General features: G+C 38.2%; 1 protein-coding gene across 1 annotated transcript in view; it reads left to right on the top strand.

The window, feature by feature from the left end:
• Positions 1–17,708, top strand: part of bptf (bromodomain PHD finger transcription factor) — a 163,588-nt gene that overhangs the window by 135,887 nt on the left and 9,993 nt on the right. Inside the window, exons 25-30 of the mRNA XM_069929749.1 lie at positions 775–860; positions 3,914–4,139; positions 6,602–6,849; positions 12,311–12,484; positions 15,484–15,676; positions 17,568–17,652. Of these exons, the coding sequence (XP_069785850.1) occupies positions 775–860; positions 3,914–4,139; positions 6,602–6,849; positions 12,311–12,484; positions 15,484–15,676; positions 17,568–17,652 (1,012 nt within the window). The remainder of the gene's footprint in view (positions 1–774; positions 861–3,913; positions 4,140–6,601; positions 6,850–12,310; positions 12,485–15,483; positions 15,677–17,567; positions 17,653–17,708) is intronic.

Raw genomic sequence — 17,708 nt, 5'->3', positions numbered from 1 at the left:
TTGAAGAAGACCGCAGAGCCCACCTCACTGACAAAAGACAAAGAAGGAAAAACCCAACACCCAATCCCAACCAACCAATTTTCCCCTGCAATCGCTGCAACCGTGTCTGCCTGTCCCATAATCGGACTTGTCAGCCACAAACGAGCCTGCAGCTGACGTGGACATTTACCCACTCCATAAATCTTTGTCCGCGAAGCCAAGCCAAAGAAAAAAAGAATGGAGTCTTAACTGCTCATGGTTTTTATACCAAATAGCCAAATGATTAGAAGCCTTCATCTGGTTTCGTTCACTGATTCCTACTAGTTAAAGTAATAAATTTAAACAAACTACATGATTGTCTGAAAATTATTTATTGAATTTGTCTGGAATAACACAGCTAAACAAATTACAGACTTGAATATTGATAACAGCTAGTTATATGCTACACTGTACAACTAGCAATTAAAGCAGTAAATAGATTAAAAGAACAGTTGCTCCCAAGTAGGCAAAATGCAAGTTGTTTCTCTCATTCTGTCCTTACTGCCAGCATTCCCACTTTCCCACCCTCCTCCACCTTTGCCCTTTTTTCTCACTTAAATGTTTCATCCTTCTCCACTCTCTGGTTCATTCCTTCACCATCTCCCTCATCCCCATCAATGATGAGCCACCCATGACTATCATGAATCAGACATTTTATCTAGGGATTTGTTGATGCCATCCCATTTGTTTAAAGCTTGAAGATATTTAGTGTTTCTTCCTAATATCTTTCATGTTTAACTTTTTGTTTTTATTAAGGTGGTAATGAAACAAAATGCGGTAATTGAACACTTAAAGGCAAAGAGTCGGATGATGTCACCTGCTGAGCGGGAAGAAAACCAGAGGTACGGTATTAGCTTAAAGAGAATTAAACTTATGAACGTATACATAAATATAGTTTAGAATTCAGTAGAATCAATGATTCCAATATCATCATCAAAAGAATAGAAAATTGTTTTTCAGGAAATAGATTATTATCCTTTGAACAAATGAAAGATAAATACAGTATAACTCAAGATACAGTGCTGGCATATTACCAATTGAGATCCTACTTGAAGGACAAATTGGGAAGCAGTCTGAGGTTACCAGAGGGAAGTAACTTTGAATATGTGATTACAGATACAATGATAATCAAAAGATTTATAACAAATATGTATATTAAACTGCAAGAAAAGGAGAATGAGGAAACAAATGGTAAAACTAAACAAAAATGGGAACAAGATTTAAATATAAAGATAGAAAAGGAAACATGGGAGAAATTATGTTCTGGAACGATGAGAAATACAATAAATACGAGGTTACGTATGATACAATATAACTGGATACACAGGCTATACATTACACCTCAAAAGTTAAATAAATGGGACCCAACAGTATCTGATAGATGTTTTCGATGTAAAAAAGAAATGGGAACAACAATTCATGCAATCTGGACATGTGAGAAAGTAGAAAAATTTTGGGAAGATCTAAACCAAATATTAAATAAAATTACAGAAAACAATATACCAAAAAATCCAGAGATCTTCCTCCTAAGTAACATAAAAAACAAAGAATTTGGAATTGATTTGGATGGTGCACAAAAAAGATTTGTTAAGATAGCTCTAGCCGTAGCAAAAAAATGTATTATGTCAACCTGGAAATTGGAAGATAATTTGAAAATACAACAATGGTATATAGAAATGAATAAATGTATTCTATTAGAAAAAATAACATATAGTTTAAGAAATAATATTGCAATATTTGAACAAGTATGGGAGCCTTACATGAAACACAATAGAGAAAACCTACCGGGCACATTCACTACCTAAATTAACGAAAGGAGAAGGAAATGAAAAGAATTGACTCAGTGGAATTTCTTGTTTATTTTTATTGAATGACAACATTGTTTGACTGGTTTAATGTATCTTAGATTTTGTACTTTAAATGGATGGAGGGGGAGGTAGGGAGGGTGGGATGGGAGGAGGGGGGGGAGAAAATGACACTGTATATATTTGAAAAGGAAAATGTATGTATCATGGTCAATGTGGTTTATGGTGTGTTAAAAAAAAAAATCATTTTTACAAAAATGATACTATCCTCCAGTTCATTTTCTTAAAATAAGTCACTTTGAATTTATCTTCCTTCATTTCATTCCTTCTTTGCAGTTTAATTAACAAAAGACATTTAGAATGGGGAAGCTGGTTCTTCATTTATCTAAATATTTGGCCATAAGACATAGGAGCACAAATAGGCTATACAGCCCATCAAGTCAGCCCCCCCCCCCCCCCCACCAATCACAAATTGACCCATTTTCCCCACTCAGCCCCATTGCTCGACCTTCTCCCCATAAGCTTTGATTCCTTGGCTAATCAAGAACCCATTGATCTCATCTTTTATCTAAAACTTTCAACTGCTAAAGAAACCAATGAGATAGAACAGAATAAAATAGTTTACCCAAGATAAAATGGTTTGTCCTGGACACTATTTGGACTTCAGTGATGTTTGCTTGTGAAATGGAAAGCATTTGTAAATGAGAAACTTGGCTCCAACCTGATATCTTAATTGTCCCACTTCTCAATTCAACAAAATTAGTCATCATAATCCTTTGTATTTGCTTGCAATAATTTATCATTTGTGATCCCCCCCATGTCAACCATAACTGAGAAATATTTTCTTCTTAAGAGATCATTGTTTTGCTAACTTTTTTTGTTTTATTTACATCACTAAAATATATTTTTAGTAATTATCAGTCATTTTTATCTTGTGGTGATAAGGATTCCAGCTTTGCTGTGTATTACATGTGAGTGCATATAAAATCTAAGTTGGCCGTCACAATATTATTGCAATCCTGAGAATGCATGACACCATTGTGTTTCCCTCATTTGTATTATTGAATATATTTTTGTATTCCAAATTAGAAAATTTTTGATTGTTTAATATTCAACACCAATTTTGGTGTCTGCCTGAAAATCTCATATCAAAGCATTTGTACCATCGTTTACATTTTGGAGTACCATATTATTCTCTATCTCTTTGTAGGTGTAGCAAGTTCCCATAAGTAGCAAGGTTAAAATGACCAAAAAATCATTTGGTGATGCTTGAGGGATAGATGAGGCAACAAATATAGTTCCCTTCTCTTCTCTTGTGGTGTAAGATTTCCTTTGCATTCACCTTGCTGTTTTAGTTTAACATCTAATTGAATGTGGTACCTCCAACCTGGTAGGATGCTCACTCAGCATTATGATAAGAGTGTCAATGTAAACTTTAAAGTGGAATCACACTTGATCTTACAACTTATTTTTTACCTTGGGCAACACTCATACAAGTTGGTAGATTCAAGACTATTGACATCATTGGTTTTTCACAGCAACCAATTCAATACTCCTTTGGGTAGAATTAAGATATTGAAGGGTATTTCATAAAATGCAAATCTCTTTTGAAGTTGTGGTTATCTGATGCTTTTAAAGAGATAACTTTAAAAGGAATATACAATTTAATTCCTTTGAAACTGGGCATCAATTCAAATGAATCCATTTCCTTTTTGAAATTCTATTCCCAAACTTGGTGAGATTTTTTTAAAGTATACTTTGAATGAGCCTTTCAAATTGAGATGTGCAATATCATTTTCCTGTTGGTTCAATTAATTTTTTTTTTTAATTTTTATTTTTCACACCATAAACCACATTGGATTCACTGCAGTGATATGTCTGAAGAAGGAGCTTAATCAATATATGATCTTGGCAGAATATGTTCATCCACAGTGCTGTTACTTGAATTTGTCCTTCAGCTTGAAATAGTTTGTGTTGAAGGAAGAATTTATTACGAGGGATTTTATTTCTGTGATCTCTTATTTGATGGAACTAGGAAGTGCATTAGCAATCAATTTTTCTTTTTTTTCCCCTTTTCTCATTGAATCCAGAATGATTGTGTGTAATCAGGTTATGAAGTATATTCTGGATAAAATTGATAAGGAAGAAAAGCAAGCAGCCAAGAAGAGAAAGCGAGATGAAAATGTGGAGCAGAAGCGCAGTAAACAGAATGCCACTAAGTTATCAGCGCTGTTGTTCAAACACAAAGAACAATTGAAGGCTGAGATCCTCAAGAAAAGGGCATTACTGGACAAAGAACTTCAAATTGAGGTGCAGGTACGTGACTAGACAGTTAGCTGCCGTTGTTGAAACCTGTTTTTTAATTAACATTTACATACAATAAAATCCTGTGGACAGTCATGAAATATATGATTAAGATCATCTCGATGATGAGGAGGAAAAAAGTGAACTTTGGAAGGATACCCTTTTGTTCTCTGAGCAGCAAAAATTACAATATTTTTTTCTCAAGAATTGTATTGCATGAAATTTTACAATCTATCAGCGCAAGACTATTCAGTCCACTGTGTTTGCCATTTCCTTGAGAGAGCTGTTCAATTTATCCTGCTCATCTCTTGCTTTACATCACAAAATAAAGATACATAACCAACATTTCAGGCTTGAGCCCTTCATCAAGGTATGACAAAATTTATCTTTATCTTTTCTATATAAAGTACACTGTTTGACCTGCAGAGTTTCTCCAGTGTTGTGTTTTTACTTCAACCACAGTGTCTGCGGACTTTTGTATTTTACCTCCATCTCTTTTTCTGCCAGTGATGTTAAGTCTGTGTCTTCTGATTATCAACTAATGTAACAATTCTCCTTATTTACTCAATCAAATTGTCATTTTTTTATATCTCTTTTAATAATTTCCCTTTAAGCTTCCCTAAATAAATTCATTTCAGCTTCTTGGACACTCCACGGTACAGAAGTCCTAAGTCAGTGACATATTTCCTAAGGTGTGGTACTCAAAGAAAAGGACTGTTCTTTGCATGAGGCATATTTGCTAATTTGTAATGGCTTGGTTTGATTTTCTTGCCTTTGACCTTGTTGATGCTTCCGTTTGTCTTTTTTTTCTTTTAAGTAGCTTAATCAACTATTATTCCATCAGTGACAAAGTTTGTGCGCATGAATCTCAGGGCTGTTCCAACAAACTCTTTAAAATTGCATTATTTTAGTTCATGCAGCCTCCACTGAATACTTACTAATTTTCTAATCCAATTGCTCTGCCCATTTCATCAGCCTGTCCTCCTGAAAGGAAACAATGCTGTAACAGTGCCAGAGACTTGGGTTTGAATCTGGCCTGTTTGTCAGGAGTTGATATGTTTTCCATGTGTCAATGTGGGTTTGCCTTGGTTTCCTCTCACCCTCCAAAAAATATACAGGGATTGTAGGTAAATGGTGCATTTGTGCAGCATGGGCTCATGGGCCAGAAGGGCTTGTAACCTCTATCTTGTTCCTCTAAATAAATATCATACTTGCTGTTCACAGTCCTCGAGTTTCATGCCATCTGCAGATTTTAAAATTGTACTTTCTGTATCCAAGACATATTAATACTTATCAAAAGGAACAGAGGTCTTGACACTAAACTCTGGAGAACAATAGTGTATATTTCTTTCCAAGTTAAAAGCAACATTATTCAGCAGTTCTCAATGCATTTTGTGTCTCGATTCATTTTCTATTTCTGCTGCCATGTCTAATTTGAATCCATTACATCAAGGATGTTATCTGCTCTTCTGAAATAAGTTTTAAGATTTTTGCATTCAACGTTATAGTTTAGTCTTTAAATGTCCTATTTTTGCTCCAAAACTGTAATTTTAATGTAACCTACCCCCAATTGCGACCAGGTATGGTCCGACCTAGGAGGGGAGGCAGGCCCCTCCAGCCCGGGTAAGAAACCTGCATAGGAGAAGGCCACTCCGATATAAAACCTACGACCCAAGGACCTCGCTGCCACGTCCCAGCTTGCTTGGCCACAGCACACGAACCATGGGTGTAAAGGGTAGGGCCAGTATTGCGCACACTGCACTCCACCTAAAAGCTCCTTTGCGCAGGCCCGAGGACATGTCCACGTCCTCCCCCTCCACCCCCAATTTGGCACTTGCTCGAATGAAAGTTCTTCCTTTCTTTTCAAAGAATGGACTGCACAACTTTCATGAAATGCACGGCAATTCAACCATAAACTCATTTGAGTTACAGAACTTAAACAAATTCATATATCAGATGTTGCTGGTGCTTCTACACTATTACTAAATCAGTGTTTGGCACTAGGATAACTTTGAATATTTATTATCTTTTTTTATTGTCCCTTTTTAATTCAATTTTAGTTGTATGATTGTTTTTTTAAACAAAGTAACCAGCTGCAGCAAGTAATAATTTTAATAATATTAAAATATAATTTTGACAGTGCATCTGTATAATGTATATGACAAACTCAATATCTTATCTAGGTAATCTCCATTAAGATGTTGGTGAAATAGAAGTCAGTCAGTAATAGAAATGTGGTTTAGGATTTTCAGAACTGAAGTGCTCTGAACTGAATCTTCAGTGCTAGCACCAGGCAGTCTTCCTGTGTTTGTGAAAAGATTTTGCCATGCAATATTTTGATACTTGTAAGAAGTAGCCCATAGCAGGGTGCTGTTCAACGCACATATATTCCTAGCTTTTGCACACTTTGCTCTGCTGGTGCAAATGTTACATGAATTTGATCCTGTTGACTGAAATTTTGTTCCATTTGGTAGGAGGAACTGAGAAAAGACAGAAATAAATTAAGGAAAGAGAAAGAGAAGGCACAGGCAGCTGCTTTGCACACTGCAGCCCTTGCAACTGCAAATGCATTGCAAACCGTTGTGACGCAGAAACGAAAAAGAGAGGAGGAGAAGGAACCTGCAAAGGTGAAGAAGAAGAAGATGATTTCTACTACCTCAAAAGAATCCAAGAAGGACACAAAGCTTTACTGTATCTGCAAGACACCTTATGACGAATCAAAGTATGTCATTGCCAAATATTTATTTTGCCTTTAATTCAGAATTTGAAGCAATTTCTCTCAGCTAAGTAATGGTCTTTTGCCATGTGCATTATTCCAAGAGGATATGAAAGGGATTAATTTTCTCTAGTGAATGCATGGAGTTAGCATGCAAGACCACAATGTTCATATCCAGATAGATAAATATTTGAAATGTAAATGAACTGGTTATGGGAAAACTGGCACAGAAGGAGTTAAGAACAGCATACATCACCCAGGATCATTTGGAATGTTAGAGAGGCTTCAGGGCTAAGGTGGCCTGTTCCTGTTTTGATTTACTCCTGTCTAATTTTTTTAAATTTTTTTTATTTTTCTCACTATGAACCATATTGACCAAAATACACAAACATTTCCCTCTTGAATATACACAGTGTCATTTTCTCCCCTTTTTCCCCCCCTCTCTTCCCTCACTCCTTCCCACCCCTCTCCCCACCCACTAAACGTTCAACATATACGATACATTAAACCCAATAAGCAATGTCATCACACAATGAAAATAAACAAGAAAATTGTGCCATCTACTTTCATTTCGTCTTCTTTTCATTCTGTCATTTTAGGGGTGGAGGTCCGCGGTAGCACTTCTCTGTTGTGTTCCATGTACGGTTCCCAAATTTGTTCGAATACTGTGATGTTATTTCTTAAATTATGTTATTTTTTTCCAATGGAATATATTTATTCATTTCTATGTACCATTGCTGTATTCTCAGGCTATCTTCTGATTTAGCTGTAGCAAAAAAATGTATAATATCAACCTGGAAATCAGAAGATAGTCTCCTGTCTAATTTGAAGAATATCTGCTCAATTTTCCTGACAAATTAGTAACGGTGAGATAGGCACATACAAAAATTGAATAATAATCTGGAAGTTTAAAGTTGCCTGGAAAGAGTTGTTTGGATTATGGAATGATTTCTTGTGGGAATAATTGGAGCAGAGACTATTGCAGGGTGTCCATATTTGAATCAGAGGTAGGTACGGTATTATGCTAACAGAAAGTAGTGGTATTGGAAGTTAGTTGTTTTAATTAAGTGTAGGAGGATGTGACAGATGAATGTGTGGCTCAAGAGTTGGTGCAGGGACCAGGGGTTCAGATTTGTGGATCATTGGAATCTCTTCTGGGGAAGATCTGACCTCTACAAATTAGAGGGGGACTAATATCTGGCAGGCAAGTACACTAGAGCTGTTGGGGAGGGTTTAAACTAGTTTGGCAGGAGGGGGGTGGGAATCTGAATCTTCGTGCTGAGATTAGGGTAGAAAGAAACCAAGGTGTAATGGTAGACAAAGTTAAAATTGGAAACGTCCAAATTGATGTGCAGCAAAAAAGACATCAAAGGAAAAGACCAGAGAATTTGATGAACAATGGAACTACAGAGCCCAATCTAAGGGGATTGTACTTAATGCACAGAGTATTAGGAATAAGGGAGATGACCTCATTGTGTAGATGCAAATGGAGAGGTAGGCTATTGTGACCATCATTCAGCCATGGCTGAATGAGGGATATGATTAGGAGCTGAATATACAGGGCTACACCTTATACAGGAAAGATAGGTAGGTAGAGGGGGTGGTGTGGCCCTGATGGTAAACAATGCTATTAAATCACATGAAAGAAGGGACATTGGGACAGAAATTGTGGAATTTTTATGGGTTGAAATAAGAAATCGCAAGGGTAAAAAGACCTTACTAGCTGTAATATACAGGACCCCAAACAACAGCCGGAAAATGGACTGTGAGATGCAGCTGGAACTAGAAAAAGTGTGTCAGAAGCAGAATGTCCAAGATGATTTTGGGGATTGGGAATGTTAGGAAGGTACAGGATCTCAGGAGAAAGAGTTTACAGAATGCCTAAAGGACGGATTTTTGGAACAGCTGGTCGATCAGCAGTTTTGGATTGGGTGATGTGTAATGATCCTGAGGTGATTCGGGATTTAAAGGTTGTGGAGCCCTTAGGAAGTAGTGATCACAACATGATTGAGTTCACCTTCCAATATTAAAGGAAAAAATGGTGTGTCGATATTTCAGTGGAGCAAAGGGAATGACAGTGATATGAGAAAGGAACTGGCCCAAGTTGACTGGAAAAGTAGGCAAGATTGGGGGGGGATGGCATAACAGAATTGGTTAATATTTCTACAAGAAATAGAGAAAGCACAGGATAGATGTCATCCAAAGAAAAGGAAAATTATGAATGGTAAAATGACGCAGTTGTGGCTAACAAGAGGGGCGGAAACAAAAGCAAAAGGGTAGCAAATATTACTGGGAAAGCAGAGGACTGGGAATCTTTTAAAAACAGAGTGAGACAAAGAAAGTCATTAGGAAAGAAAAGATGAATTATGAAAGGAAATTGGCAAATAACATACAAAAGGATACTAAGAGTTTCTTCAAATATATAAAAAGTAAAAGAGAGACAAGGGTAGATATAGGGCCGATTGAAAATGAAGCTGGAGAAATTATAATGGTTAACAAAGAGATGGCAAAGGAACTAAATGGAAATTTTGCATCAGTCTTCACTGTGGAGGACATTAGCAATATACCTGATATTCTAAGGTCTCCAGGAATAGAATTAAGTACATTCAGAATTACAAGAGAGAGAGAGAGTGCTTATTCAGATGAATGGTCTAAAAGTAGATAAGTCTCTGAGACCAGATGAGCTGCACCTACCTCTGAAGGAGGTGGCCTTGGAGATTGTAGAGGCATTGGAATTGATTTTCCAGAAATCAATCGACTCAGGCATGGTTCCCGAGGATTGGAAGGTCTACTGTTTAAGAAAGGAGGGAGGCAGAAAAAAAGGAAATTATAGGACTATTGGTCTGACTTCAGTAGTTGGAAAGATATTAGAATCAATCTTTAAGGACGAGGTTATGGAATACTTCGAGGTGCATGGCGTGATAGGTCCAAGCCAGAATGGTTTCAAATCTCAAGTAGGGTGGACAAGGGAGAGGCTGTGGACAGAGTGTATTTGGATTTTCAAAAGGCCTTCAATAAGGTGCTGCATAAGATGCTGCTAAATAAGATGAGAGCACATTTAATTACTGGAAAAATAATAGATTGGGTAGAGCATTAGCTGATAGGCAGGAAGCAAAGGGTGGGAATAAAGGGATCCTATTCTGGTTGATTGCCTGTTATTAGTGGTATTTCACAAGGGTTGGTGTTGGTGCTGCTTCTTTTTACAATGTATATTGATGATTTTGATTGTGGATTGAATGGTTTCGTGGAAAAGTTTGCAGATGACTTGGACAGCTTAGAAGTAGGGGTGAAGAAATGGCAGATGAGATATAATGTTGAGAAATGTACAGTTGTGCATTTTGGTAGAGGAAATAAACAGTCAGATTATTATTTGGAATGGGAGAAAATTCAAACCTCAGAAGTACAAAGGGACTTGGTGGTCCTTGTGCAGGATAACCTGAAAGTTGAGCGCCAGGTTGGATCGGCGGTAAAGAAGGCGAATGCTATGTTGGCATTTGTTTCAAAGGGAATTGTGTATAAGAATGGAGGTTTTGATGAGACTCTATGGGGCACTGGTGAAACCTCATTTGGAGTACTGTGTGCAGTTTTAGGCCCCATATCTTGGAAAGGAAATAGCAAGGTTGGAGAGGATACAGAGGAGGTTTACCAGAATGACTCCAGGAATGAGAAGGCTAATATATGAGGAATGCTTGGCAGCTCTTGGACTCTTCGTTGGTATATAGAAGAATGAGAGAGGATCTCATAGAAACATTTCAAATAATAAATGGATTGGACAGAGTGGATTTAAATAAGATGTTTCCCCTGTTGGGTGATTCCAGGACAAGAGGTCACAGTCTTAGAATTATAAAGTACCAATTTACAACAGAGATGAGCAGAAATGTATTTAGCCAAAAGGTAGTGGATTTGTGGAATTTGTTGCCACGTGCAGCTGTGGAGGCAGGATCATTGGGGGAATTTAAAGGTGAAATTGCTAGGTATCTAATTAGTCAGGGTATTATGGAATATGGGGACAAGGTCGGAACTAGATGCGAGAACAGTTTAGCTCAGGGAGGTTTCATGGAGCAGACTCAATGGGCCAAATGGCCTGCTTCTGTTCCTTTTTCTTGCGATTGTGATCTTGTGAGCAAACAGGTTAGTCTAAGCAGCTGCTTCCAATGCTCTTCTTAGTGGATGCTCTCTCATTTCAACAGTGTGGTACATGTCAAGAGTATGTTATTGCAAATTAGACCTGATGGTCTACAATATATTATCACTCCATTATCCTAACACCATGTTTCTGCACTTTGAGACAAAAGCTTGATTAATCGATTTTTTTTTCCACAATTTAATCATCTCCATAATGATTCAGAATAGCATTTTGGAAGGAGGCAGGATTGAAACACTTGTTCAGTAGCACGCCAGTCTTATTGTTCACATCCCATTAGGAATTCCTTGACATTCTTTGTCTCTTGTGGATTAAACCAATATCCCCCATTTATGTGAACCTCAATTTTTGCACAAACAGCAAGCGATGTTGGTTCGAAACTTCTCTGTTACTGTTGAAGTTATTAAAAAAGATTTTAAAAATCCTGTTAATAGAGTAGATGTTGGATTGTACTAAAATTAATGTTACTTGCAATCTCATTCTATTAATTTAAATTGAATGTTCCTCTTCTCTATCCTGTTGCAATGCCAAGTTGCAATAAAAGCCATCCTTTATTCCCAGGAATAAAATGTGGTGCATTCCTATACAAAGTAGAAAATAGTTTAATTGCTGTGTTTTCCCTCCAGCTATTCTAGTAGTTCTGCACCAACCATTCTTTCTTTGAAGAAACTTCAAACCTTTGACTAGAAAACATGAAGTTCAAAATTCATTCTTGTAGGAATTTGCCAAATTGGCGTGTTTGTTATTGCGCAGTACGGTTCTGTGTCATATTGAACATCTATTTAGAAATCAGATAAATTCTGCTCATTTTTGGTTTCTGGAAAAACAGCACCATGACCAGAAGACACTCCAGTTTTGGACTGTACTCTTGACTTCCTAAAGGAAGTTTTAGTGATCTCTGTTGCATCTCTCTGAGGCCAAGTGCAGAGGGGAAGGAAAAAGTCTCTTTGACTCATTGCACATAACAAAGAGGAAATAATAAATTCTCAGGGTATTTTTTTTAAAAACACATCATATTACAAAATCTAAGGATTGCCCATAGCACGTATTCAGTATTGTGATAATTCCCAGAACCCAGTGTGATCAGATGATCTGCTATCTGGAAGCTATTCCACACCTTATTTTTTTCCCCTCTTATTTTTGCATTTTCACTGGGAGGGCTGTAAGGTGGCCCTGACTTCCCAAAGATCCTGGTTGGGATTGGCTTGCCCATAGTGTCTGCACACTTTATACTGCATCATCATGTTACATCTGCATGAAACTTGATGGCAGGGGGAGAGAGAAGCTTAAACACACTCCAATGTGTGTGTGTTCGTTTTTCAGGTTCTACATTGGCTGTGATCTCTGTACGAATTGGTATCACGGAGAATGTGTTGGTATCACAGAAAAAGAGGCTAAAAAAATGGATGAGTACATTTGCAATGAGTGCAAACGAGCACAGGAGGGCAGCAGCGAAGAGCTCTACTGTATCTGTAGAACACCATACGACGAATCACAGTAAGCTGAAACGTCAACAGAGACTTCATATCGCCCTGTGAATGTTTTCCTGCTGAGGGACAGGCATGCGCTATTGTTCTTTATAGATGCTTCTTATCCCATTTGTGATGCAAACTGCATGACATCCTCGTAAATTTGCCTATAATTTATGTTGCTATTCCATTTTTTGATATCTTCCAATGGTAATCCATGGATTTTCTGCTGTGCTTGTATTTTCTCCTTTAAATTTGGATGTGTGTAAGCTAATATCCTGCAGTCCCATGTGTTCTGGTGAGAACAATTCCTGGTAGTCTTCCCCCTCCCCAGCAACACCCTCCTCCCTGCCCTCCTTCCCCTCTATCAAAATATATGGACTCTGCTGGTCCCATTGGTTTTCAGCATTTTAATAACCTGACCAAACAGAGTTGTAAACTTAGGCAATCAGGATTGACTTGCTGTTGGTCCACGTTGAGTTATCATGGCAAAGCTAATCGTGCCTATCCCTACATCATGCCCTTCCAGTTAAACAAGAAAGCCTTTCCATATGCATAACTGCTTTTACCCTGCTTTCAATACTTGCAATTCCCAGGAATTCCCTTGGGACTATCCGTTTAAAATGGCTGACTTCAGGTTCCTTCATTATCTGTTATGGCTCTTTCATTCCATGTTTATCTGAGTCATGGTGGGGAATTGTATTTAATCTTAAATCTCCTTGGAGTTCCTGAAGAAAAGTTTTTACTATGCAAGAAATATTGGACACTGAGACGGGAAACAACTTCTGAATTGGACAAGAGGGGCTTGAAATTGTTTGGATCCAGGGTGTTGATAATCTAAAATTGAGTCAAAAAAGCTGGAACTGCTTAGCAAATCAAAATACACATATGGAGAGAAGAATATTTAATGGGATCTATTCATTTCTGGAATGTTAAGTTTTTCTCTCCATAGAATCTGGTGTTACTTCTAGATTTTGTGTGTATTGTGCATCTTGGAAGCCTTGTATCCAACATTACACAACAGATTTTTACAGGTTTCAAGTAACAGTTTCCTGTTTTGTTAATAGTGAAAATTTTATTCTGGTTTGTTTTCCTGCAGCATCTCAAACATGTAAACTTTTGTGTGAAGTACTTCGAAAATTGTTGTCCCCTGCTTTTACAGCATTGTTTCTGCTATCTGATGATGTTTTATCCTTTGAAATATTTTTTTTTTAAAAATAGGCTAAATATTTGTGTCTTAAATCAATCCCTGCCCTTTACAAATTTAAGGATTCCATCAGCCCAAAGCTTGTTCGTAATTGTGCATAGGCTTTGCAATTTTCAAATTATTGGAGCGTAATTTGATGAAGTTATTTTCTTGTCAATATGGAACTGAATCTGAACAAGCAGGAGAGATTACATCTGGATGGGATTGTAAGGTCCCTGCAAGGGTAATTGCTGGTGGTATTGGGAAGGGTTTAAACTGGAATGGGAGAGGAATGGCAAACTAAGCAAGAAGAATGGGGAGGATAAAACAGAAATGAAAATAAAAGACAGAAAATTTAAAAAAAGAGGCAAGCACAGAAATCAAGAACAAATGTGACCACTTTGTAAAATAATGGAACACTAACCGAGGATGTTAAAAAGTCGAGCTTCATGGCATTGTGTGCCAGGCACAGAGTGTTCACTGTCAATTAGATGCAGTACAGTAGCGTGTTCAGGATGCTCCATGCTCAGAAACAATGAGCAAAACGGTCGAGGAGGTGGAGAAGTAAATCAGTGGTGTAGTGAGGATGGACACAAGCTGCATTCCTGATTTGAATTCGTCACATTGTTTGGACCAATACTTTGAGGGGACAAATAAAGACCGGTCATTATAGACTGGGTATTGTGTCATAAATGATTTGGCGGAGAAGCAAATTATGCAGAGGGCTCGCACAGCCTACAGAGAGAAAGAAGCAGGTTATGTGAGTGGACAAGGACAGGTGGAGTACAGTGTCTGTGAATGTGAGGTCATCCACTTTTGAAAGAAGAACAGTGTATCAAGCTTTTACTCAAATAATTTAAAAAAAATTGCAGCATGCTGTTGCACCTAGGAGTGCTTGTGAATGAATTCCAAAAGGTTAGTTTGCAGGTAAAGCAGTTAATCAAGAAGGGAATGTTGGCTTTCATTGCTAGAGGGACTGAATTTAAGAGTCAGGAGGTGCTGCTGAATCTATATGCTTGTCCCGCATCGGACTTGTCAGCCACAAACGAGCCTGCAGCTGACGTGGACTTTTTACCCCCTCCATAAATCTTCGTCCGCGAAGCCAAGCCAAAGAAAAAAAAAATATATAATCTATATAATGCCTGTCCCGCATCGGACTTGTCAGCCACAAACGAGCCTGCAGCTGACGTGGACATTTACCCCCTCCATAAATCTTCGTCCGCGAAGCCAAGCCAAAGATATAAGGTTCTAGTGAAGCCATTGCCTGGAGTACTATCTGTGATTTTGATCTTTTAGTTTCAGAAGAATATACTGGCTTTAGAGGTGGTGATGAGGAGCTTCACTAGGTTGGTTTTGGAAATGAAAAAGTAATCTTCTGAGGAGAAATTAAATAAGATGGGACCATATTCATTGAAGTTCAGAAGGGTGAGGGGAGAATCTTACAGAAAATGTTGAAAGGGATAGATAAGATAGAAGCCGATTAAGACAGATAAGGAGGAACTGCAATTCTGAATTGCATATCATATTGAAAGGTAGAGAAGGCTTAAAAGGGTAAATAGCCGACTTCTGCTACTTATTTTGTTTCCATATGGTAAACAGCATCTCTAATATGTATTGAGTCTGAAGATTTTGGAACCATCATCAGGGCTGGGAATTGGATTGACGCTTTTTGAGCCCTCTCGTTCTTCAACTAACTCCTCAAAGACAAGGGATTAAACTTGGAAACTTTTTGGTCTACATGGCTGAGCTTCCTCTTCGATCAAGAGAACCTGCTGAAAGAAACTAAATGAGTTCCCAATTGTTCATTTTATTTTACAGTTCATTTTTGTTTAAACCCGTAGGTTTTACATTGGTTGTGACCGTTGCCAGAACTGGTACCATGGGCGCTGTGTTGGCATACTACAGAGTGAGGCAGATCTCATTGATGAGTATGTATGTCCACAGTGCCAGTCCACAGAAGATGCCATGACTGTACTCAGCCCACTTTCAGAGAAAGACTACGAGGGTCTTAGGCGGGTTCTGCGCTCTTTACAAGTAAGAAACATTACATTATAATTCATTCTCTTAACTTTTCTGTATAAAATCAATAATATTTTATCATCCCAAAATGTTGAAGGACTGTGGAGTAATTTAAGCAGAAGTTTTCCCTTCTTTTGCCAAAAATATTCTGCAAAGACTTCACTGTCCTCTGTGATTATGGGTGTAATGCTGAATCATTTTTCTCCTTCCCAACCCTTCTGTCTACTGGTAATTTCCAACTGCGATAGGAAGTTCATTTGTTGTCACGCACATCAAGATGAAATGACATCTCATATATAGTCCAACAAGCAAGTCGTGGTACCAAGGGGCAAGGGCAGAGGCACAGCGAGAGAGAGAGATCAGTGGTATAAAGCAAAGGCTCTGAATGGAAATCTGCTTCAGGAACCTGGAATCAGGCAACGTTGAACCAGCACCGCAGCTGAAGGAGAGTCAGTAATCTTTCAGTGCTTGGGATATTGGCCTGCAAAAGGAAGCATCGTTCCAAGACATTTGGAGGATTTTGGAAAAATACTCCTGGTGCTCTTTGCACTGCCGCTGTGGCATGCTTGCAGCAGGTAATCCTGAGCTCAGAAGATGTGCGAGCGAAGGGATCACTGCTGCCAATTAGACCCTGAGTTTTATAGCAGGTCAGATGTCATCTCCAGGGAACCTCTAGCCCAAGACTGCTCAAAGAGGAGAAGGAATATTGAAGGTTACAAGCCTTGCAAATGAGGTTGAGGGCACACAGAAGCCTGTGTGAACAGTGAGAAAAGTACACTCTCCCTTCCCCCACCGGCAGCCCTGTCAGTTCCTTCCTACACTACCCCTCTGCAGGTTTCACCACCTCAGAACCCAGAAAGCTGAGCAGAAGCAATTATCCTTGACCCTGAGAACTGCTGAAGAAGAATCGACATTGACTACCAATGCGGTTTCCCTTTATTTACTGCACTTTTGATGCTGCCATTTTGAGTTTCTTTTCCTCAATGAGCTTGTGTAACTGGTGTTACACAATGAAGGCACAATCTGTGCTACTGCAGATGGGATCAATACTACATCCTACATGTAGCTACACCTTGACAAAAAGATTTATATAGATTCACTAATAGATGGGTAAAGAAAAATAGTTCACAGCTTCTATGGATACATACATACATCCTCTCTCTCTTCTTTCTTTTTCTTGGTATCTCTACTTTTCTTTCTCTCTGCATGGGGTAAGGGGAAGAGCTGGGAATGGGGGAAGGAGAAACGTCATATATAAGTAGATTGCTGGAAGATATTGATATGCTCTGTAACAGTCAATTATGTGTTCTCCTGGTTTAATAATGGAAACTCAAAATTACACATTTTTTTAAATATTACATCCCACCCACTCCTTGATTAATGGGAGATTTTGCCACAGTGATGTGACGTTTCAAATTCCCTCCATTTGAATTCTCCAAGTTTTCCTCTGTACCCCTGGAAGCGGAAACCTCCTGGGATAAAACTCCATGGGGACCTGCAGCAAACTTGTCCTTTTAAATGGCTTGCATAGGAATAGTAAATGCAATAAAACCTCCAGTATCCAGCACCTATTGGGGTTGGTAGATGCCAGATAAGTGAATTTGTCAGGTGCTTGAAATTGCGTATTGTTTGATTAGCAAACTGACTGCTAGGTGCCAATTTTTAACGTTTGTATTTTTTTTTACCTATTTTACTTTTTTTTGCCAGTTGCTTGAATTCCAGATCACAGAGGGGTTACTGAATCCCTAAAATATAAATCATTGTCTCATTCCCTGGAAAACTCAGCATTGGAAATTAGGGTATCTTCTACAGTACTCATTTTAATGAATATGGAGGTAGGAGCTTCAGTGACTGGCAATTTTATTGAAGCAATTTAAGTTTAATATACTGTTTAATTCCTCAATAGGCTCATAAAATGGCTTGGCCCTTCTTGGAACCAGTAGATCCCAATGATGCACCAGATTATTATGGCATCATCAAAGAGCCAATGGGTAAGGATTGTTTATCTTTGACCACTTTAGAAATGAGGTAATTTTAACAATTGTGC

This window comes from Narcine bancroftii, chromosome 3 (assembly GCF_036971445.1).
Source record: "Narcine bancroftii isolate sNarBan1 chromosome 3, sNarBan1.hap1, whole genome shotgun sequence".
Lineage (NCBI taxonomy): Eukaryota > Metazoa > Chordata > Chondrichthyes > Torpediniformes > Narcinidae > Narcine > Narcine bancroftii.
The sequence above is the reverse complement of the archived record's forward strand: the minus strand, read 5'-3'. Positions and strand labels throughout refer to the sequence as shown.